At 41.7% G+C, this 23,334-nt stretch overlaps 1 protein-coding gene across 2 annotated transcripts in view; it reads left to right on the plus strand.

Annotated features, from left to right (window-relative positions):
• Window positions 1-22,572, plus strand: part of LOC103913370 (rab GTPase-activating protein 1-like) — a 36,494-nt gene extending 13,922 nt beyond the window's left edge. The window contains exons 2-8 of one of the 2 annotated variants that reach the window (XM_009319859.1): window positions 6,730-6,822; window positions 14,511-14,621; window positions 17,063-17,167; window positions 18,386-18,469; window positions 18,971-19,042; window positions 20,382-20,579; window positions 20,946-22,572. In XM_009319859.1, coding sequence (XP_009318134.1) covers window positions 6,730-6,822; window positions 14,511-14,621; window positions 17,063-17,167; window positions 18,386-18,469; window positions 18,971-19,042; window positions 20,382-20,579; window positions 20,946-21,101 — 819 coding nt within the window. In that variant the 3' untranslated portion in view covers window positions 21,102-22,572. Of the gene's footprint in view, window positions 1-6,729; window positions 6,823-12,018; window positions 12,186-14,510; window positions 14,622-17,062; window positions 17,168-18,385; window positions 18,470-18,970; window positions 19,043-20,381; window positions 20,580-20,945 lie in introns of those variants that run through there. The other variant, XM_009319860.1, reaches the window with a different exon arrangement.
• Window positions 22,573-23,334: the final 762 nt, after the last annotated feature.

The following is a 23,334-nucleotide window of genomic DNA, read 5'->3' on the forward strand; positions in this document are numbered from 1 at the left end:
AGAGATTAAAATCCGACAAAAGGATATGGTGTTGGAAATCATCCAGCATCACTGACTGGGGCCACTGCCATTTTGAATCACAGTAAATTGTGCAGGTACTCTGTATATTTTGCAACCTGCCTTTCCCCTCTTTTTATAAATTCCTCTGGGTGTCTCAGTTGCAATTGAGATATTTTGATAATGAACTGATGTGGAAGAATTAAATAAAAATAAAAATTCACAGCAAAGCAGGTTTCCTTTGCCTCCAGCCAGCTTTCAAATTGGATTTGTGTTATCCTGAAGACTCTCTTCAGGAGGTCTTACACCTACAGAGCTGGCAACGAGGTGACTTGCTGAAGGAAGAAAACTCTCCCCCTGCAAGGAAGGGATACTTAGGTGTGCTGGTGTGGAGCAAGCTGCTTTGCTGATATAGAAAGAGCATTTCTGTAAGAAGTTCTTTTTTCCAAAAGCCAGGTGGAGAGAGATGCTGTTCTGCAGCAGGCATTCAGACAGGCACGCATGAAGCAGACAATCTCTCCAACACAATGTACGTTTCCAAGGAATTTCAGGGAACATCTCCTTCCTGCCGGCAGAGATGATAAAATAGCATCTGACATTCAGGGCTTTTATTGTGCTGCGTGCAACATGCGAGCTCGAGCAGAATAACAGCACCGTGGACCCACCTTCATCCACTGCAATGAGAGGTGGATAATCAGCCCAAGCACTGCACGTTTTGTGCTGCAAGCTTGCCCAAAGCCAGGCTGCGATGAGGATAATGCTAGAATCAGATGATGTGCGAGAGGCTGCTTCACAAAAACTTTTTGATCATGTTGCCCCAAAACCAGGGGTTAGATGATGTTTAATGAGACTTGTGGTGTGTTTTAGAGTTGAGGGATGTCTGGGTCCTGATGCTGTAGCTAGGTGAAACACTGATGAGGGCTGTTCCACTTGATTTCAAACCTGTGGTGAAACAGCTTGTTATCAGCGAGCCCTTCACCGCACGGTGACAAAAGGAGACATGGGAATTCTTCAAGCTGTGTTCCAGCTTGTGAATTTTCTTTAGGTAGCAGCTGATTTTAATCCGTCCATTTTTTCTGCAAATGAACGCTGCAGATTTTCTTCTCTGCAGACTACCCAGTACAAAGAGATTTTTGTGAGAAATTATGATTTGCCCTTTTTCCTCTCAAATTTCATGCTTGTGGCTAATATCTCATTGGAGATACAGTTGTTCAGATTGTAGTGTGTAATATCTAAATATGACATCCCACTCACCCCCTTTAAAGTCTAATCCAAGAGACGAGTCTGTTGTGTCAACATGTTACTGTGGGTTTTGTTCTTTCTTTTCCATCACTGCATCCTCCCAAAAGAAAAATAAATTGCTTATCTACTTCTGAATCTTATTCCCAGTGACAGATACTGCAGGATACTTCTTCATGCCTTTTGGCAACCACATTTTAAGAAAAGGACGATACAGTTACGCATAGCAATGACTGCACAGACCAGGAGAGCACTGAGTTAGTGTCTTCATATGGTTTTTTTTTACATTAAAGCCTTAATTTGGCCTAATAAAGTGTTTAAATAGAGCTATATTATCCTTCCTTGACCCTTATTTAGTTGTCTTTTAAATATGAAGTATTAACTAGAACAAATTGATACAACAACTTTGAGTGTGAACTAAGACGATGCGTGTGATTTGAAATTTGTTGTTGCTAATCTGCTGTCTGAGATTCTGTTTAAAGCTTACAGTCTTCATATGACACACTGCGGAGAACCAAGTGTCATTTTGAAATTAACTTGCTTTTAATATTGTTTTAAATCATAATGCGAAGAAAATTAAGTACGCACAAGCGTAACTCAGATCTCCTCAAGAGGGGCACACGTAGCAGTGGTTTGTGAGAGCCACTTGCAGCCAGTACTTGTGGCTGTGTGCAAGGGCTGAGCCAAGTCTGAGTGAGCCCAGGCTGGTCCCCGGCTGGTCCCATCACCTCTGAGCCAGGCTCCCAGGCATCCACCTGTGCTTGGAAATGGTCCTGCTTTGCAGCAGTGGGAAGAGTCTGGACTTATCACGGGGATCGCAGCCCGAGATGTGTGTGATGGATGGATAAAAGGGAAGCTGGGCTGCGGCCAGTGCCTGCGGTTGCTACCAGTGCTTGCCCAAAGTAAGCTCGGGGTCTTCTGCATCAGTCTTCAGCACACAGTGTAACACTGTCTTTGGAGGGATGCAAGTCCCCCACCTCAATCGTGAAATACCAAGCAAATCCATCGCCAGTGAAACAGAAAATTAAGTCACCTGCTTCAAAGAATGGGACAGGAAAGCATTGCACATTTTGTTAATTGGCTTTCTTCTTTTTTTTTTTTCCCTTCCACACTGAGGTGAGAACTAGAGAGGAAAAATATTAAGAGTGCAGAGATCACAGAATGTTTGCTACAGTGTTAGTGTGATGGGGCGATCTATTTTTGGAGTGTTTATGCAGTGCTAGATAGAGAAAAGAAGTGGCACTCTGGGAAAGAGATACTCTGCTCAGTCTGGCATTGTGGCGGTGCTGGAAATTAGAAATCAGTTAATAGGATTTTTCTGTCTGGATCAGCCTCTGGCTGTCTTCAATATGTTCAGGAAATCACTTTACAGCTCTGCTTCCATTTCCCTGGCTGTCAAATGAACATAATGATAACTACCTCCTCTGAGTGCTCGTGCTTCATTAGAGCAATAAAACATTTCGGAGGAAGGAGTCATAGATGTGTGATTTATTAATCCAGCAAGGTCAGACTGAACTGTCTGTAAACAGCTAAAGAAATTGCAGAATGACGGAAAGGTCTCCTGGAGCTGAGCGGATGCTGATGCTCGGCACACTGCCTGTGTGCAGGATTGCCAGAGAAGGTGAAGCAGATCTTTCCAGCCATGTCTGAACAGGGAGGCAGTTATAAACAAAGTATTTTTGTTTCTCACCTGCCACGTATCACCTCACTGCGGTGAGTCCTTTGAGTGTTCAATGCAGTAGCCTGCTGGGTTTTTTTCAGAAAGAGGTTTTGCTTGTTTAGTTCTTCTGTGTGGATGTTTTATTAAGAAGCTCTGCATAGCTTTTTCTGTACGTACAACTAGTTGTGACATGATTTTATGCTTGAACACAATAAAATAAAATGAGTCAAGGAGATAAGATACTGAGATAAACAGATGAGCAATGTTTATAAGCCACAAGAGCCTCCTAAATTTGATAACCATCAGTTCTAGCCAATATACCCCATGGTGCTAAAGAAAGAAGAAACCAATATTGCAGAAGCTTTTACAGAAAATTTATGAGCACACTTTGTTCAGGAGCAGTCCATGAAGATTGAAGCATAGCTAGCACTATGTACTTACTTACGAAAGGGCTTACAGAGAAGTCCCTTGTTGAATTCACAAACTGTTTCAGGGAATTAAATTGGGGAATATGGAAATGGCCTTTTAAATTTTTTTTTCCCATTTATTAGTGTATACCCAGAAGAAGAAAGTGATGTAATAAATTATCAAACTCCTTTGAGTAATGTGGCTGAATAGACAATAACAGTGAAGCATAGTCCCTGCCAAAGTTATTAAGCATACCTGCTCAAGTTTGTGTTTTATGGGATAAGTGGATTAGTATGGACTGGTTTTCTAATAGGAATTTCCCCCACCCTCCCACCTACCCCCAAACCCTTAAAATAGACTTTCACTGTGTTTAGGTACTACTTTCCAATTAAGAAATAGATACTAACATGCATAAGTCAGGATATTCTTTCAACGAGCACGGACGCCGTTTTCTGTGTCACAACGTGATGCTTACACCCTGATGCTTACACCTTTTGTGATTTGATCCCTGTTTCACGTATTATTTACTGTTAACATCGCTAAGAAAGTGTTGCCATGTGGTTTGCTTGCTGGAGAGCATGCCAGGCACATGGACCACCCTTCACCCCAGGCCACAGCCATGGGTAGCTCCTGCAATGGTGAGAGAGGTACCTCATCCCCCATAAAGCCACAGAGGACCCACGTGTGGTCCTACTCACAGCTATGACTTAAAATTTGAGAAAGTAAAGTTGAGAACATATAGGTAAGAACGGTTGGTGGGAAGAGTTACCATGCATTAAGAAATGGTTGTGAATTGTCAGTGAGTGGAAACAGGGACTGTGAAGACAGTGGAGAGCAGAGTTAAACAAAGCAGCTGACTCTCGTTCTCCCCTGCTCATCATACGGTTTTTGATGTAAGATGTTCAGATTAGTTTCTGGTGTTGTTGAGGCAGATGATTAAGTGCCAGATAGACTCTGTGCAAGTTAAATTCTGCCTTAGCTCAATACAAGGTGAAACCAGAGAAATAAGGCTGCTCTCGGGCAGCTTAAAAAATTAACGTTTAAAAAACAAGCGAGGAGAGCTGCATGCTGGTGGCTGCTGCATGTGAGGTTGTGTTACCAAGAAGCAGCAGTCATCTCTTCATGTACAGGCTCAGCCTCCCTGGTGAGGGACAGCTGTGGCACAGTGCCCAGTGTAGGCATTTGGTCATAGCGGTGCTTTATATCCCATTTGCTCTCTTGGTAAGAGTTACTTACTCAGATCATTACCTTTATGCTGTATTTTGCCTGTATCTTCTGGATTATAGAGAGAACTACGATTTTCGTTCACAAGTAATTTAAGCACATCTCGTGGTTAAAGCGAAAAGGGGGATGCTGCTCCAGGCAGCTGTAAAGGTGAAGCCGTTGGTGGGTTGCTGCGGTGGTCAGTGGAAGCAGTCCCTGACACCCAGTGCCAGGCTGGGCTGCATACGGCACTGCTCACGTAAGCGTGGGGAAAATGGTGATGGGGGAGGTTTTCATGCGGCTGCATGGATGGGAGGTTCGTCTCTCTGTGCAGTGAGACTTACTTCTTATGTGTACTTTAAAGGCTTTATCCAGAAAGCATAAAAAATCAGGACAATCTTTGGTTGAACAGATCATCTTCTAAGTTACACCTGTGTTGCATCTTTTGCCATACTGCGCCACAATGTCTCCCTCATATTTATCTTCATTTTGTGCTGGTAGCATATTGGAGCACAAAACTCTACAACAGCACAGGAGAAATAGGTTTGGAGGGTGTCCTCGTAACACCCCAGCCTGGGAGCCTTGATCTGCTTCTCTGCATAAGATCACAGTAAGAATTGTGGAAAGAGGGAATAGATTAGGCTTCGGATGTGTGGTTGGTTCACTTCATTTAGAATACTACTTTGAAATTATTTCTTATTCTTGAATATTAAGTAGCCTCAACAGTTTCAAGTTGCAGCTAAGACAAAACGGGCTGGGTTTGCATCTTGAATGTTGCTCAGTTGAAACATAAAAAAGCACCTCTGATTTTCATTTTCATTTCATTGTGTTTTGTGCTATTAAGTGTCATCCAAGTTAAATTCTCTTGTATGTTTGTCCAGTGCTTCATGTTTTTACGTTTACCCTTTTCTCTTTGCTTTCTTTAGGGGGTTGGTTTAAGATTTCATCAGTAATTGTGGGCATTGGTACTGCTTTATTAGTGCTCCCTGTGCGTTGTGCTTTGCAGATCACGGGTTTCACGTTTTCTACCTGTACCTCCCAGAGGTCTCTGCAGCGACACTGAGAACTTGCTTGGTCCCTTCCTGTACTGCAGAGGAAGGAGGTATTTGGCTGAAAACCAATAAAGGGAAAACAGCACCAAAACTACATGTAAACACGTATCTCTGCTCATTGGCAGTAATTATTTGCCCTAAGGCAAGGTGACAGCAGCATGTCCTCATGCCAGGAGTCAGCTAGACAGGATCAATATAGGCAAGAGGAACAGAGACATACATAACAGATCCAGGAAAAGCGTATGTTTACAAGTCATGATGGTACATGGCGTTAGGGATCTTCCCAGCTGCCAGCAGATGACTTGACACTTAGGGACGGCTTCTTGTTGTTGTATGGTGGGGACAGAGTAATGCTATTAAAGGTCTCCAGAGAGAGATGGGATCGCTCATATAGCGCAGCGTACCCAATTAAAAGGTTAAAGTAAAGCAGAGGATCTCCATGCTTTGTTTAAAAAAATACAGGTGTTATTTGTGTACCTTGTTTTAAGTTGAAGCTGTGGTTTCCCGGAAATCAAGCTGTCTGGGACTTGACCTTTCTGCACGGTTGTTTACTGAATTTGCTTGTGATTTCTATGTAGTCGCCTCACTGTTTCCCTGCTGCGGCTGGAAGCAGGCACTGCAGTGTCTCCACCTTTGCCTAGGGGGAGTCTGATGCCAGACTTCACGAGGGCATTGGTCACAAGCTATAATTTAGACATTAATACTCCTTCAGCAATGAAAACCATTACTCTGATCTCCCCCGGGGAATTGTCCAGTCCTTTTGCATGCACGCTCCTTTCTTCTAATCTCACTTTTAACAATGCTGAGGCATTGTTTTGTTGATTCATACCTATGAAAGCGTATTTTCCTCTTCCCTGTTCTGTCACTCCTGTTGTTCACGCTTTTTTCCTTCTTGTTACTCTTATTAAAATTACTCTACTTCACTCTTGTTTTCCTTTAAATATTTGAATAATTAACAACAGTAGACGCAGAAAGATTTCTGTCGATGTGAACTGTATTGGTGTTTGACACGGCTTGCTGAGTAGGGAAGGGGGGGGCAATGGGGAGCGACTTTTTCAGCAGCGGTTTTCCAGCACTTCCTTGGCTTCCTGTTTGCAAGGAGAGCTTTCAGACAGCCTTTCCAGTGTTCCTCTGATCTTTAAATGCATGTTTTCCAAATATGTTCCACAGGTGCCAACAAAAAAGCTGAAGAAATATGAGAGAGAGTACCAAACAATGCGAGAGAGTCAGCTGCAGCAGGAAGATCCTATGGACAGATACAAGGTACGGGAGATGCTATATGGGAACCTGTTTCATTGGCTAAATCCCTTGGGGAGTGACTCAGTTCCAGCAGTTAAGCAGAGGTGCGTGTACTGTGCTCACCTCTCTGGGATACGCCAGTGCAGATCTTAGGGAAGTTAAGTGGCAGGTGAAACTCATCCCCTTTCTTGAACAAGCAGTTTGAACACTTGGACTTAAGAGTTTTTTCCAGGAATATTTCAAGCACCATTTTGTAACTCTCAAGACATCTGCAAGTAGCCACATATAATATTTTTCTTCTTTCAGTTTATATGTTTGTAGGTAACTCTCCTGCTGTTGCACTTTTACGGGAGATCTTCATGAGACGCAGAAACAAAGTTTGATTCTCAGCTACAGACACAAAAAGGAGAAAATACACATTGTTCTAGCACAAGTTGTGTGCAGTGGCATCCACAGAGACTTTTGGAAGATGAACTCTTCCTTGACTGATATGATCCTTGTTATTCATCTCTGTTTATACCAAGTGTTAGTAAGTTTTTGTTAATATAATGCCTAGTACAGTGGGATCCAGAGCTCTCCTGGGGTCCCAAGGTACTACTGCAATAGAATTAATAGCGATAAACGTCCTGCTTTAAAGCAGCAGAGAAAAAAAGGTTCAGTTATTAATATGATAGCTTGATAGTTCACCAAAAAAGAATAGTTCTTTAATTTTGGATCAGCATTGCTTATCTTTCCAATGTATTTGCTTTTATTGTCACTGCTACATTCTGTTGCCATAGATTTTTGTGTGATGGAGGCTCTGCCTCTAGGCATATACTTCACTTAGTGTTCAGGATCCATTTATTGCTTACCCTGTTTTATAAAATTCAGTTTTCTTTAGGTGAAGCTGCCAGACATGAAGCACTTTACTGCCCATTGGCCAGGTTAGCTGGGAACTGACATTGCTTACATATACCTGTACTGTTTTCCTGCTGTTCTTCATTGTGCCTTAATATGTTAAGTGACATTGCAGTTGGTATGGAGTCCACCAGGAGTGTGGAGTAGTAAATAATCATACAGGTTTATGTGGTCTGTGAACATGAGGAAACTGCACCATGTTCAGAAAACCACAGTGTGAAAATCTGTAGTGAAAGACTATGCCATAATTCACAAATGTGATGAGATGCAGTTACAGGTACAGACCAAGTAAAACTGACTTTTTAAAAAAAAAAGTATTTACCTGTGAAAAATTGTTTTGAGTATATTTCTTTTGATGTCAAAGGGTGTAGATTTTATTGTCTGTGAGAACTGGGACTGCTGTAGCAGCCGAGAGCCAATAGTGAGTATGACCTATGTAGAAAAAAAACACAACTTGCTGCCGACTAAGTATTTTTCCAGTGGTTCACTTATAGTACTGTGGAATTTAAATAAGACTTAGAAAACAAATAAGGCTTCTTTAAAGCTCTGTGGAAGCATATTAACTTGTTAATCTTGGGCGATGGACAGTGAAGAACGTTATTGCCAAGCTGCAAATGAGTATATAGAAAGTGACTCTTCGGCCACTGTGTGAGTCACTGTCACAGTCAAGATCACAGCCCAGGGTTTTGCCTTGCTCTTTTGCAACTCGCTGTGTGATTTTTTTATTAAGCTGGATTGGGTCTGATCCTCTTGGCGATGCTGTGATTAGAGAGAGTCCCTGAACTGGCTAGCTGCACATTAAGTTCAAAGTTTGGACGCATTCTTCAGCTGCTGGGTGTCATGGAGAAATGGTTATAAGTGCTCTCTGTTCCTTGTCTTGCTTGTTTGATTTTATTAATGTGTCAAGCTGAGGTTGGTAGGAATTGACATTTCAAGAGTGTTTCCAAAGGGCAGCAAGAAACGCAAACTGTGTGGATCCTCGCAGGCAGAAAGCGGAGCGCCAGCTTCGCTTGTCCCTTAAATGATCACTCTGCAGCCCCTGTGTTTAGAAATGCATTTCATTTTGGCAGCATCAGTGGTAGGCTTTGCCCAGCCGGGCCTGGTTTGGGAAAGGACTGAGCCTACGCTGTCGAAAAGCCAGTATTGCCTGCGAGTGTGGCGTTGCTGCTAGCTCGCTCTGGCCTTCTGCGCTCTCCCTGTGGGCTGTGCCCTAAAGGCCTACATCACTGTAATTTTTACAGTTTCTCTTCCCAGAACAAAACGAGTTTTTGGTTTACTGCCCAGGAAGGGGATGTTTCTTTGATGGGATTGCTGGCATGGAGATCCCTGCAGAATATTCCTCTTATAGGTCAAGAAGGAAACAGGCTTTTAGTCTGTAGATAGTTTTTAGTTATAGCTGTTACAGTTTTTGTTGTTTGCAGCATGTTAGTTTTTATTGCCAGTAGACATTTGTCAGGACCACAGAGACATTGGCACTTCCGAGTTGCAGTGATGAAGGACGTCTTGAGTAAGACACCTGCCTGTGACATGGCCCTCAGTGGAAATGGCTTGATGGACAGTGGAGAGAGTAGGAGATGGGCCGTGCGCTACGCTGGGGTGGGAGCAGCCACTGCGATGGCAGTGGGGCCCCTGCTGCACTGCTGTCTCCTCCTCCTGGTCCATCCCTGCTGCGCTGTGAGCGGCGGGGAGGGAACTCGCGGGAGCTGGCGCAGCTCTCCCGTGCAGGTCTGACTTTCACCCGGGTGTCCAGGAGAGACCAGGACCAAATGAGAGCAGTGTGCGTGAGGTACGCTGGGGTGGGAGCAGCCACTGCGATGGCAGTGGGGCCCCTGCTGCACTGCTGTCTCCTCCTCCTGGTCCATCCCTGCTGCGCTGTGAGCGGCGGGGAGGGAACTCGCGGGAGCTGGCGCAGCTCTCCCGTGCAGGTCTGACTTTCACCCGGGTGTCCAGGAGAGACCAGGACCAAATGAGAGCAGTGTGAGAGCGTGGCGTGCTTCTTCCTCTCTTCCCCAGCGCTTTGGGTCCTAGAGGTGCTAAGAGCACCTAGAGGTTCCCGAGCACGGGAACGGTGGGGCTGAGCAGCCTCCTGTGAAACGCCAGGAAAGAGATGCTTCCTGCCTGAGGGCAGCTGGGTCCAGGCAGGGTGCTCCTCCAATCCCACCGACCCCAAACTCTCCATAGGCTCCAGAAAAGGACTGTTTTTGCAACATCTGGCCTGCCATTAACCAGTCGCGTTTTCTTGACAGGTTAAATTCATGTGCTACAATAAGCTGTGTTACATGCCACAGGAGTTCCTGCCCAGCTCGTATTTTACATGTTGATTGTGATTTGACTTACCAAAAGAACAGTATTAAAGAGTGCCATGATTTTTGGTGTTTGTTTCCTTCTGTATTTACAAGTATTATTTAGGAAAAGTGTATTTTTTATGGACACCTTTTCACTTTATTTTCTATTGCTTATAACAAATTATCACTCACATCTTTGTCAGATAGATTTTTAAAAGGTGCAAAAATAAATATGTTCTAAATTGCTGTTTGTCACCGAATTTCATGACTTTTGGTTAAAATAAATTACAAATTGCCTATAGAAGCCAGGACGAAAAGTGAGTTGCATGTGCAGAAAAAATAGCAATATAGCTCAGATTGATATTTTTCTATATATTATGGGGTTCTTTTCTGTGTTTGAGAACATCTCATGTAACAGGGTCTTGGTTGACTTGATGGGAAATTGACGGAGTTGGGCTTGGGACTTCTTGATTTAAAATAAAGAGGATATAACCATACAAAGAAGGACTGGAGTTTTGCAAGCAGACCCTGCCTGTGCACACAGTTCTGTTCTGAGGGTAGAAACGCCTTTTCCTCTGCGGACCTTGTTGTGCAACAGAGAAGTTGTCTCTCTGAATAAATGTGTAATTTGGACATAATAGCCTTTTGCATGTTTGAAGTGGAAGCAAAAATTAATACGCTGGTCATTTTTATTCAGAGTCATGTGTAAAGTCAGTTACATCATGGTAACTGAATGGCAACTGTCATGAGGAAAAACGAAGATAACTCTTGATGTGGCTTGTTGTTTGTTTGCGGTTTTTAAAAAAAGTGTGCTGGGGCATTTTTGGGAATGCTTCTTCAGAGTCAACAAACAGGAAACACAAACCACCTCCAGGAGCCTCTGTGTTGCTTCCCATGAGAGTTTTCCTGGATAGTTTGCTGTAAAAGCCTTTTGGGTTTCTAGATGGAGGTTCACAGGGTTTTCCTTCAGAGCTCCTCCGCAATCAAGAGCCCTTTCCAGTGGGCTTACGAAGACTTCAGTTTGCTCACATCCAGAAAAGTGAATTCTGATCAGTGTTTTCATTCCACCATTGGGGATCTGTTCGTGCCCAAAGATCTGGGGTTTCAGTGTTTGCTCATCAGAAAATGTGACACTGAATTGCTTAACAAGGTTTGTGACTCGTTACACCCCGCTTGAGTAGCAGCACAGAGAGAATGCATCATCGCCACTAATCTTGTCAGGAATTGCTCCTTGGTGCTGGCTGGAAGGGAGCAGAGGGTGGAGTTCAGCCTTTCAGTCCTCGTGAGCTGAGTGAGGCTTGCCTACTGCTTTCAGATTTGCCGCCTTCTTTCCGTCCAGTGTGTGATGGAAGCTGGAGTATATCCTCTTTAAAACTCAGAACCAAAAACCCACTGAAGATTCAGCAACATTTTTTTTTGGCTGTCTTCGTTGGTATTAAAAATTATTTTATATCCTGTTTTCACTGTCTTTACACCAATGGTTGAAAGCAGTATTTGGTCTGTGACTTTACAGGAGGTAAGTTTATTTGTGTTTATATGTATCAGCGGTGTTTGTCCCTTTTGGAAATGCAGTATCCTCCTTTTAAAAGCTAACCAGAGTTCACCGGCTGCCTTTTGTAAGCGGAAGGAGGAATTTGGGAAAGAGGAATCTCTTATGTTACTGATTGTAGAAACTGAGCAATGCCAAAGAGGAGATCGTTGTCGTAGTCGTAAATTGTTAGTGGTGTGTAAAGGAAAGGCAGGAAGCTGTCTGTTTACACCAAGGACAACGAGCAGGTCTGACGAGTTGGCTTATGCCAGGTTACAAAATGCTGTCTGTGATGCGAGTCCTGCTGTAACGAACCAGCTCCATCTGTTGAACTTCATGCCATTGCGAATGTTATTTTATAAAACCCTGTAAATATTTCAGAGCCGTTGAAAATAGTTTGCTACATGTGAAAAGCGCTATTTGCTATTTTTGTCTTTACTGTGTAACGTTAGGTTTTATTTAGACTTAAGCAGATTAAGAGTTTCCTCCTGAGGAAGGAGGCAGTTTTTCACTGCTAGATCTGGGGGGAGGAGCTGGAAAAGACAAACCATCTAATCGCGCATACTGCCCTGTGTGGAGGAAGAGTAAAGGTGGCCCTATAAGAGACTTTCCGCTGGAAATTAAAAGTATGGTGAACGAGATAAAAACATCTCTTAGCTATTGACTGGATGCCCAAGGTAAGAGATCTTTAACTTCCTAAAAACGTGCCATGTAAATTCTAGTTTAAGAGGAGGATAGCGCATTTCCAACCACGTAGCTTGCTTACCCACTTGTCTGCGAATGCAAAGCAGGAACTCTGAACTTCACATTGTGCAGCTTGCTTTGCGGACACTGAAGCTTTTGGCAAAAGCATAGCAAAAATGTTAAAGCAAATTTCTTTCTGGGTTATTTTGTGGAATTTGCTGATTTTAAGAATTTGCTGATTTCTCCCTCCAAGCAACATCCCTATGAAAAGGTATTGGTGCTGCAGCACCTGGCAGCAATGCTGTCCTGATCTGGTCCTGGTTTTTAGGTGAACTCAAGTCACTTTCTGACAACTGCTCGCTGGTAGAGCTGTGTCTGTAAAAATCCACATTTCCAAGATGGTCTGAACAAAAGACAGAAATAAAGACACATTAGAGCCTTTTAAAATTATTATTGTTATTGAAGACTGCAATTTGGTTTTACACTTTAAAGTTTATACTACCCTTACAGAAGAACTTTACTTTTAAAAATTCCTTGTCCCAAACAGAATACAGTGCAATTAAAATAAAAAAGACCCCAAAGTTATGTGTCTTTTAGCAGTGGTTATTTTAACTGTGTTAAAACAAAAGTATTTTACTTACAGTTTCTGTTACAAAACAAGTTATTTAAAGTACGACCTTTTGGAAAGGAAACAAACTTACTTTCCTGTACAGCGCAGTGCATACTCTAGTTGCACAATAGGGTCACATTAATGAGAGGGTATTTGCGGAGGTTCTACTTCCTGCCACAGAGGAAGCTCCCACACAGAAGAGACCTTTTTTAGCATCCTCTTAGAGCTGTAGTTGTCCTTTTTTGTTTAAGACAAGCATGCAAAATCTTCTTGCAACAGAAAGGAAAATTGCAGTTTCATGGTGGTGAGTTTGGAAAGAAAAAAGCTCAGCTGGTAAAGCATAGCTGGTGAGCAGGAGGAAGTGAAGACAGGTGAATAATGTGCTTATGCAAAGAAATCACATTTTGTAGGAAGGCATTCAGTGAACAACTCTTGGAACTTTTTTGCTGTCTTAAGTGCTGCTATATATTCACTTTTACTGTTTTTTCTTGGAGAACATAACTTACCCTTCAAGTGAGCACAGGTCCTTTTTGAAATCTCGGCATGTATGTTATTGTTCCTCCACCTATGAGTTTCCATATGAACTTAGTATTTTTCCTTGAGTTTCCACAGCGCACAAATTCCCTTTACAGTCTCTTTTGGTATGAAAGATACTCGGTCATTGTGTGACTGAAGGCCAGCACATTTTTTGCTCTCTTAAAATCTGTTTGAGGAGGGCATCTCTATCTGTCCCACCTGGCTGTGTTCTTCTGAAGATGAAGATGTGTCTTTCATGTGGACTCCTGGAAGTCCACTGACCCACAGACATCTTTTGACTATGATTCTGCTTCTCAGCCCTAGAAGAACAGTCACTGAAACTGATTTTTAAAAAACATGAATTACTACTGTTCATTCTTCTCCTGTGTACTTACCTCTCTAGTTAGTGCTCTATGTAGTCATTTCTGCCTGTGCGGAGTGGGTAGGGAGTGCAGTGCAGCGAGGACCAGGGCCTGCAGTCTCAAAGTTCTGCATTTTGTGTTGCCGTGCATTGCCTGCCAAGCAGGTTCTGGGCCCGTGCTCAGGGAGCGAGGTCCCCTCTCCATCTGGCACTTTTTCTCAGCAGGTGTCCTGTAAAACGTGCACTGTTGTCACTGGTGCAAGTTACAGAGAGAGTCCACAAATGGCGATATAGATCCATACAGCAGCTGTAGGGAGTTCCCTGCTAAATGATGTTCTTCACTGGTCCCGCAGAGGATGGGAGGTTGGCACTACAGCATCTACAAAATGGACTATTTTTATGGATTCCTGCAGACAAAATTTTGTAAAATGGAGCAGGACAGCTTTCTACTTATGATTGGAAACTTTATTATGAGTATCTCTTAATTGGTCCCTGTTCACTGCTGCTGGGTGGGATTTTATCTGCCTAATTACTTTGATGATGAGCAAGCAGAAACCAAGTGCTTTTGTGGAGAGAACTGTGTTTACTTTTGACAGAGAAAACCTACAATCAGTGTGTCACTTACGCGACACAACATAACCATTGGGATGTAAGTGGAATCGCTGCATTTGCACTGCTGGCTTAATTCACTGTTGTTTCCCAGAGCAGCAGTCCTGTCTTAATGTGCACTCTTGCCTTCTCAGTGTTTTACACACACAATATACTCGCTTATTGCTCTTTAATATTGATAAGGATTAACTTCCTTTTCTGGTTGTTCCTTTCTTTCTGCAGAGGGAAAACCGCAGGCTCCAAGAAGCAAGCATGCGGCTGGAGCAGGAGAACGATGACCTTGCCCATGAGCTTGTAACAAGCAAAATCGCCTTACGAAATGACCTGGACCAGGTAATGCTAACAGAGATGGGTCCCAGCTCAGGCTTGGCAACACGCATTTTAGGAGGCCTGCTTTGTGCTCAAGTGAAAGCATGAACACAACATTAAAAGTATAATTATTTGTGCCTTTGTTTTCCTGACAACCTCGCTTCTAGTTGCAGTCAGAAAGCTGGATTTCCACATGCATGCAACTGTAGGCACTCACAGTGGTGCCTTGCCTACGCTGACTGCACCTCCTCTGTTGAGGATTGTTTCAGAAAATGGAAGCCATAACCTTTAGGCAGATACCAAAGAATGAACATTTACTTGAAAAAGGTATCAAAAAAGGTATCACGTACTCCTCGAAAGACTAATTTCGAGGGAAGTTGCCTTGCAGAATGTCTACCACCTTACGTGGATCTGTTTTTCACAGCAGTTTTAGTACAGCCAATAAAATTCAGAGACAATGAAGTGGCATGGCACCAAAAGTTAGAAGGGCTCCTGGGTGTCCTTCGACAACTGCTTTTGTTTCCTGTGAAGACTGGAATGTGGAGGGCAGCAGCATTCAGAGCCTTTTATCTCAGACATGGCTGTCAGAGAACCACACATTCAACCCTCTTCTTTCTTGGAGTGTTTTATGTAGTATTGATAAATGTCGTAACAGCTATTATTAAGGTATTAAATACAGGAGGGCCGTACTCCACCACACCTCGTGATTAGTCTCTTGCTCAGTAAGGGCTGTAGTGCCTTTTATAATGTAAAATCTTTTCCTGCAAGGGCCTCTCAACTGGATTTCCCATAGTTATTTGGCTTTCTTTATCTAACCTCAGAATTGTAAACGTCATTGACCACAGTTGTGCAATTTGTATTTCTGTGTAGGCAGATCCTTGACAGTTAGGCTCTCCTGATTTGGATCCATGTGATTCTAAAAATCTGAGCTGTCTTGGTAAGCAAACGCAAGCAGAGATGCGCTTTGCATGATGGAGTGGGCAATCTTGTGTGAAGGCCAAAAGCAATGTGTTGAGGTGCTCTATCTTCCCTGGGAATAGCTGTACATAAAGCAGCTTTATGTCTGCTGCTGCCCATGCTTGTTTTTTCTCAAGTATCATGACAAGGCTGCCAAGCACATACCTTTGCCAGTCCCATTCCTTGTTCTCCTGCATTTTAGCAGTCTTTCTGTAGACGAGAGTGGCTCCGTGAAGTTTTCCCACACCCTGCCTCAGTTCACTGGCACCAAAAGAAAAGCTTTGTGCTACTGCACTCCTCATCTGCAAGGACAGGTGATACCGTACACCACTGCAGGTGCTTGGAGAACCTGGAGTGAACACATAAAAGGAGGAAGGATTTGTAGTTCCTTCAAAGCACATCTTCAACAGGTCTTTCATCAAAAATATCCTTGTAATCCCCGAGTTCTTTTGTTCTAAGATGTCAATCTTATCAATTTTCCATTCTTTCACTGCTTGTTTTCCTTTCTCCCATACAGCCATATACACACTAAGCAATGCAGCAGTCCTCAATCCGTCTCTTCAGTCGTGGCCCTGGTGGAGCTGCTTCTGCTACCCACAGTCGCCACTAACACCATCATTAATAATTAACACTGTGGCAGATAGATCAGCTAATGCCACCAGCAGTGGTAGAAAACCAAACCGCAACTTGGGGACAAGTTCTGTACTGTTATTTGTTGTTTACAATGCCATTTTCCCTCTTGTATTTTCAGCAAACTAAGTATTATTTGACCACAACCATTGCCTGTTCTAGCACCTAGTTACTGAACAGAAGGAGTGGTGTGACGCAGTGTGTATCTCCCAGTTGGGGAGGTCAGCAGGATATATCCAGACATTGAGAAACACATTTCTCTCCTGGTGATCAGTGAGGATAGTGCTCACAAAAACAAAGCATTCCCAGTATGTTTCACCATAAGCCCGGCCCTTCAAAGAAAGGAGAAAATTCATATTCTCCAGTACCCACACTGTATCAAGTTTCTCCAGGTGATACTTATTTGCACTGATAAACAAACCACTTTATCTGATGGTCCTGTTTGTCTCTTCTATATTTGTCTTCGCCCGGACACTTTGTAAGGTACAGTGCAGGCACCTAACGTTTTCTACAATATCTGGTTTCCCTGCTTACGGATACAAAAATGGAATGAGTTATCTGAAGTTACACAGGAGCTAATCACTTAGATTAATATTGTTCCCAACAAAAATATTCTGTACAACATTGTTTGTATTAGGTTCGTATTAGGACATAGTATCAATGATTACTTGCCATCTGGGCATAGGGTCCTTTTGCACAGTTGTTGAAACACAGTGAAATAACGGTAATTTCATATAAAAAATAGGTTAGGTGAGCCATCAGAGGGCAGGAAAAGGCAATGTTAGAAACTGAATCTGCGATATTTCTGAGATGTATATACCAATACATTTGTATTGGCACAGATAACATCCGATTTACACCAGTGTTTCTAATTCTAGGCTGAAGACAAAGCGGATGTTTTGAATAAGGAACTTCTCCTGACCAAACAGAAGCTAGTAGAGACTGAAGAAGAGAAACGGAAGCAGGAAGAGGAAACTGCTCAGGTAAGGCATTCCCCAACTTTTCCCATTTAGCAAGGAAATGCAAGCAAAAGGATATGAATGTGTTGCAGTTGCGGAAAGAATTTTGTCTTCAAAGTGCAGTCACAATTAAAAATTTACAGTGCCAGGGTAAATGTTTTTTTTTTTTTTAAAGTATGTTTTTCAGTGTTTTCCTTTACTTGAGCTCTGAATGTTCAGTTTTCCATACCTTATCCTCTTCCCAGTATTCTAATAATCATTTTCACTGGTAGTGAGCAATTGCAAATAAGGAGACACGATCAGACCTTTTTTAATTGTCTGAACAAGGAGCTGGAGGAGTTGTTGCCTTATAAGAGGCCATTCTGGATTCAGCTGCTGATTCACTGAAATAAAGCTGTGAATATTCCTGTCTGAAGCTAGAACCAACAGCAGAACAGTTGAGGGTTGGGAGAATTTTGCTGACTCGACCTGGCCTCATACTTGTTTGCAAATTGTTCAGTCTTAGTTTTTTAACCCTACGTATCTAACGTGCTGAATACTGACACACAGAAAGTACGTTTCAAAAGTGATACCCTGATTTTTATTTTTCCCATTTGACAACAGTGGCTACAATAATCAAACAGTAATTCTTTGCGTCTCTCTAAAATGGAGGTTGCAGTTCTCCGTTTGCTATAAACAAGGCAGTGGAGGCCTTTTTCCTACTGAAAGGGCTCGCAAAATTTAGTGGTTCTGAATGGTGGAGGAATGAGTGAGCTGTATTTTAACGCAGCGCCACAACCAAAACAGATTTTTTTCTCCTGTTACAGAGGTGAGAGTGATAGTGCTGAGAGATTCTTCTTCCTGTTCCATCTCCAAACAAACAAATAATCTGTCTGCCCAAACCTTGTGTGACAGTGTGCAGAAAAACAAAATCAGTAAAACCCACTTAATAGTAATGCTCTTGTTTTGTGTTCTGTGGACCACGCTGAACCACCATTTAACGCAGAGAAAGAGAATTACCCTACAGGAGAAGTCTCTAAAGCAGGGATACACTGTATCACAGTATAGGCTTTTTGGTTATAACTGAATATAACGAGTATTTGTATACCGAGTAAATCAGGTACTTGTCTGAAGAACTGGAACGTGGTAAGAAGAAGCTGTAGACCTGTTGTAAACACAGCAAGACTTTGAGAGAACAATCTGATGACGCATTTTGAGACCTTCTTCCGGTGTACTGTGTAACTTCTCTCCTTCAATTGCTAGCTGAAGGAAGTCTTCAGGAAGCAGCTAGAGAAGGCAGAATCTGAGATCAAGAAAACCACAGCCATTATTGCAGAGTATAAACAGGTACTGTTCTAGAGACACTTTCTCATATTTCTTCTTTCAACCTGTTCTGAGGGCTGAATTTTCAGAGTTGCAGATCTCATTCTTTAAATAAGATGCACTACATTTCAGGCTTTTAGACAGCAAGCATTGTAATTTGCCATAAATCTTTTTGTGGTTTTCCTAATAGTCTCCTAATTTAGGGAATCAGGAATAACCTGTCTTTCAGCTAATTTTAGTACTGTAGGGTGAATGCCTCTTTACTCTGTGACATAATGCAGTATAAACATTATAAACCAATTCTTCCATAAAATGTTCCTGTCTCCGTGTTCAGGTTCTGTATTGAATACTGCCATTTTTTTCAGTCTCGTTATCAGCAGCAGTGGATTTGTTAAGGTGGAATGCATATACCTGAGTGAGGCAGAATTTAAGAAATGTTGGCTCTAACAAAAAGCATTGTTAAAAAGCACAGGTTATATTTTAGTATAGTAAACTTTAGCTAAGAGACTGCTTTCTCTGCTCCAGATTTGTTCCCAGCTGAGTACCAGGCTGGAAAAACAACAAGCGGCCAGTAAAGATGAACTGGAAGTTGTGAAGGTGAGAATTGGGATGTTTCTAACACAAGTATTGCTAAATGCCAGAGATATAGAACAAAGTGTGAATTGAAGTTTAATGTAACAACAGCGGTGTCTACCCAGCTGCACTGATACCCCCACATGCATTTTTCATCAGATGTAAACAATGAAAAGGTTTATTTCCTTTCACGGTTCTTTATGTTATATCAGACAGGGTGGAACTCTCAAACTGAAGTGCATATCCTACTTGGCTTTTCTTTTTCCTGTTGAAATATATACTTTCGGGAAAAAATGTAGAGAGACAGTATTTACTTGGATGTTTTAATTAAATGGGGGAAAAAAAAAAGGCTCTCCAGAAGAGAAAACGTGTTGGTTCTCCAATGTGCACAGTGGAGGGGTCAGAATTGGCCAAATTGGACACTGTTTATATTTGGGTTTCTGTAATTTAAGCAGGGTTGGTTTAAGTAATTGGCACAGCTTGGGCCATCCCCAGAATTTCCCTAGCAGTTCCTTTCCCTTGTCTAAACCCCCTTACCAGGAACATCTGCCCTAGAGGTAAACGTTTCCTGATCAGGTAATAATTCCATCCCTCTGCTTTGTTTTCCCTCTGCTGTAGCTTCTAGTTGTTTCTTTAGTACTCAAGCTGAATCTGATTTGTTGCTTTTTAGTGGTTTTTTTTTTGTTATTGATAAAATAATTCTAGGATTGATGTTCCTATAATCTGCTGAAATAGCTCAATATCCTTGTTTTAGTTTGTGTGAGCCAGGCCAGCTGTGCTACATCTTCAGCTATGAGTAACTGGTTCACCTCTCCAGGTAGCACAAGAACCTTACTGTTGTGTGTCAGGTGTCGCTGGCAAAAAGGGCTATCCCCTACGATGCTAAGCAAGCACCAACGGGACAGTATCGGCCCTTGCAGTGAGCACAGGCTGCTTGCTTGCTTCTGTAAATATGGAAAAGCTACCTGGTATTCTTTAAAATATCAAAATCTGTATTAATTTGGTCAAGTGCTTTTATGGAAGACAAAAAGTCCCGAGAGTGTAATTTACTCTTCTGAATTGTGCTGGCATAAATACTGCAAAATATTACAAAGCTTTGGTAGCAAGAAGGCTTGAATAATTGTAATCTAGGAGCAAAGTCTCTGTGCTTAGACAGAGCATGCTAAGTAGGAATTTTTATATGGTTAATATACCCCGGAAATTGTCCATGAACTTCTCAAATTCTTTTCATGTCAAATATGAAAACTGCAGTACTAGTTCGAGTATTACTGACAGAAAGCCAGTCTAACATAAAAATGGCTCTTCCAGGAAGCACAGCAACTCCTGTAACATGAATTAAAAATTAGCTTTCTGGGTATTTCAGGGTAAAGTGATGGCCTGCAAACACTGCAGTGAGATTTTCAGTAAGGAGGGGGCACTGAAGCTGCCTGCTGTGAGTATGGAGAATAAAGGCATAGAAGCAGATGACGAGAAGGATGCACTGAAGAAGCAGCTGAGAGAGATGGAGCTGGAACTTGCACAGACCAAACTGCAGCTTGTGGAAGCCAAGTGCAAAATTCAGGTACATGGAATCCAAGTGCAGCAGGGCAGTCTCCTTAACCTCATTGTGCTCAGTCCAAAATAATTCTGAATCACGCAAAAAATTGTTCCAAACAGGAGCATACACCCGTACCACTGTATACCTGTGAACTTCCAGAACAATTTTCTGTCTTTAAAAAAAAAAAAAAAGAAAGAAAAGAAAAAAAGAAAAGAGGTTTTCATTTTTATATTTAAATCTCTTCTGCTGTTTCCACAATTTCAATCCGTCTTCTGTCCCCAGTGCCGAGGAGGTTGCAAGGAAAGTGCTGGATTGCAGGGACTGAGTTTGAGGATGCTTTTTTGTTAATTAATCGGTTTTTGATCAATTCTGACTATTCTGCTTTCTTAGGAGCTGGAGCACCAGAGAGGAGCCCTTATGAATGAAATCCAAGCTGCCAAAAACTCTTGGTTTAGCAAAACCCTGAACTCTATCAAAACGGCCACAGGCACACAGCCACCACAGCAGCCTCAGCCGCCCCTGCCACCCAAAGAGGGCAGTACATAGTTCCAGCCAGACCCGATACAAGAGCACAAAGAACACCACAGCTGAAACCCTGGAGGAGTCTTCCAGTGGTCTCTCCTCTTGGGGAAAGGACAAAAGGCAGGAGTGCAGGCTTGAAGTGAAATTCTTCGGTGTTTCTCATTCATTCTGATGTGACCCTTTTCAAAGGGGAAAAAAAATAATTCCTGTTTTATGTTGAATTCTTACTTCCCAAACTGCCTTGCTGAAAGCCACGTTCTGATACCTTCATACTTTTACACTTTATTTTATATGACTAGATGTTAAATAAATACTTCAAAACTAGGTCTTTAATACATGACTAATTATTCAAAATTATTTTTATCTTGCATAGAAGGTTTTTTCTTCTTCTGGAGGAAGAGAGAATGGAAAATGTAAAGTACTGAAGCATAATCTCTTCATAGAAAGCACAGTGTAATAAGTACTAGCGTGTGTGCGGGTGTCTAGGATAACTTACGCCCTGGGACCATCAGAGAAGTTTATCGCAGTGACTGCGTCCTGCAGAGAAGCACTTTTTGTAAAGCTTAGGCCATAGCAAAGATAGTCTTGTGCTCTCTTGGCACAATTGTTTATGAGCTTCCCTGGTAATTTCTTAGTTTTGATTGTTTTTCCTTCAGAAATGCAAGTAGTGCAGTTCTTTGTAGCATTGTTGTTTAAAGGCTATTTACAGCTGAACTGGAATTTAACATAAAGTTATCTAGTTCCCTTTTTTATTTCATGTTTATACTAAGAATTCCAAGAAATAATTCCTTCCACTGGGATAAAGGGAAAACTGTTCAACATTTATTTGATGTTTTTGCTGACAAGCAGAATGAAGACCTTGCATAGTTTTGACCTTTTGTGAATCCTGTGCAATGAAAGGGTAGGTTTCATGAATAAAACTAATGAAAACCTGTCCTTGGGTCTATATTCAAATTCTGAATTTGACACAGAAATGAGGTATCAAATAAAAAAACCAAAAGGCTTGTGCTGCACTGATGAATAAAACATCATAGAAGCAAGATATGTTTGCTAGACGTATTTGGTTAGGAAATGCTATGTTGGTATTACTTATTTTTATAAAACCAAACATTTTCAAGTGGAATACAAAACCTAGACTTTCCCGTGGGGTAGACTTCTCTGATTCCCAAACCTGTCTGGTTGTTTTATATTTCTTAAGGTAAGAAAATTCAAAAGCATTTGTTTTGACTGAACATAAAGTGTTTATAGAAATACTTATTTCATGGAAAATTAAACTATTGCTTGAACTGATGGAATATTTTTTTAATTATACCTGGCGTGTCTAAAGATGGTCTTGCAGGTAAATAGCATTGCTGGACTAAAGGTTGTGTGTTAATTGTTCCGTTGACAAAATTGTTCCAGGGACATTAGTTCTGTTCTGATTTTTTTTTTTTTTTTTTAATTCTAAGGAATGCCATACCTTGTCAGTTTTGTACAATAAAATTTAATGATACCCATCTTGTGCTTTGTTGTCAAGCATAATTGTGAGTTACTTTAAACAGGGTAGTACAAATTTAATGTTACATGTGCCAAAGGAATGATTCTGAAAGGCAGTCATCTGTTTGAAGTAGAGATCAAAATATAATCACTATCTGGACACAACTATTCTGCAACGAAATTCTCTCTTCTAAGAGTAAGGGGTTAAAAATTTTAATATTTTAAAATGTACCTGCAAGAACAGTGATTATCTGGAATTACTAATACAGCAAGAAAAAAGGGGGGGAAAAGCAGAAGGAATTTCTTTGGCAAATATTAACAAAGATCTAAAAAAAATCTTGCTAATAATATTTGCATAAATGTTTCCCCAGTCTAAACCTAGCATTAGTCATTCACTTACCAGTTCCGCTTCACACTCGAACTGAACTGCATAATAAATTTGAAGTGACATTTAAGAATACCTGGTGAAAATCTGATTGTTACATTTGGGAGTACTGTGCCGATGAGTGACACTGATGGTTTGACAAGTGTCCGAATTTCTCATTTCATTTATCTTAAACCATACTTAAAGTGGATTTAAAACCTTGCTTGGAAAAGTGCGGTAATGATAATAAAAAATATGGTTAAGACTGTGATTTCCTGAGCAGCTGAGTTAACGTAACAGCTCGCTGCTGCTCAAAGATCTCACCCCTCCAACTCCCCGTTGTACAGTCCTGTCCCTTGTCCTTGTTATGGCACTTACTGGAGATGATTAAAAACAAACAAAAAAGATGTGGGTGGA

The sequence above is a fragment of the Pygoscelis adeliae genome, unplaced genomic scaffold (genome assembly GCF_000699105.1).
Source record: "Pygoscelis adeliae isolate BGI_AS28 unplaced genomic scaffold, ASM69910v1 Scaffold283, whole genome shotgun sequence".
Classification (NCBI taxonomy): Eukaryota; Metazoa; Chordata; class Aves; order Sphenisciformes; family Spheniscidae; genus Pygoscelis; species Pygoscelis adeliae.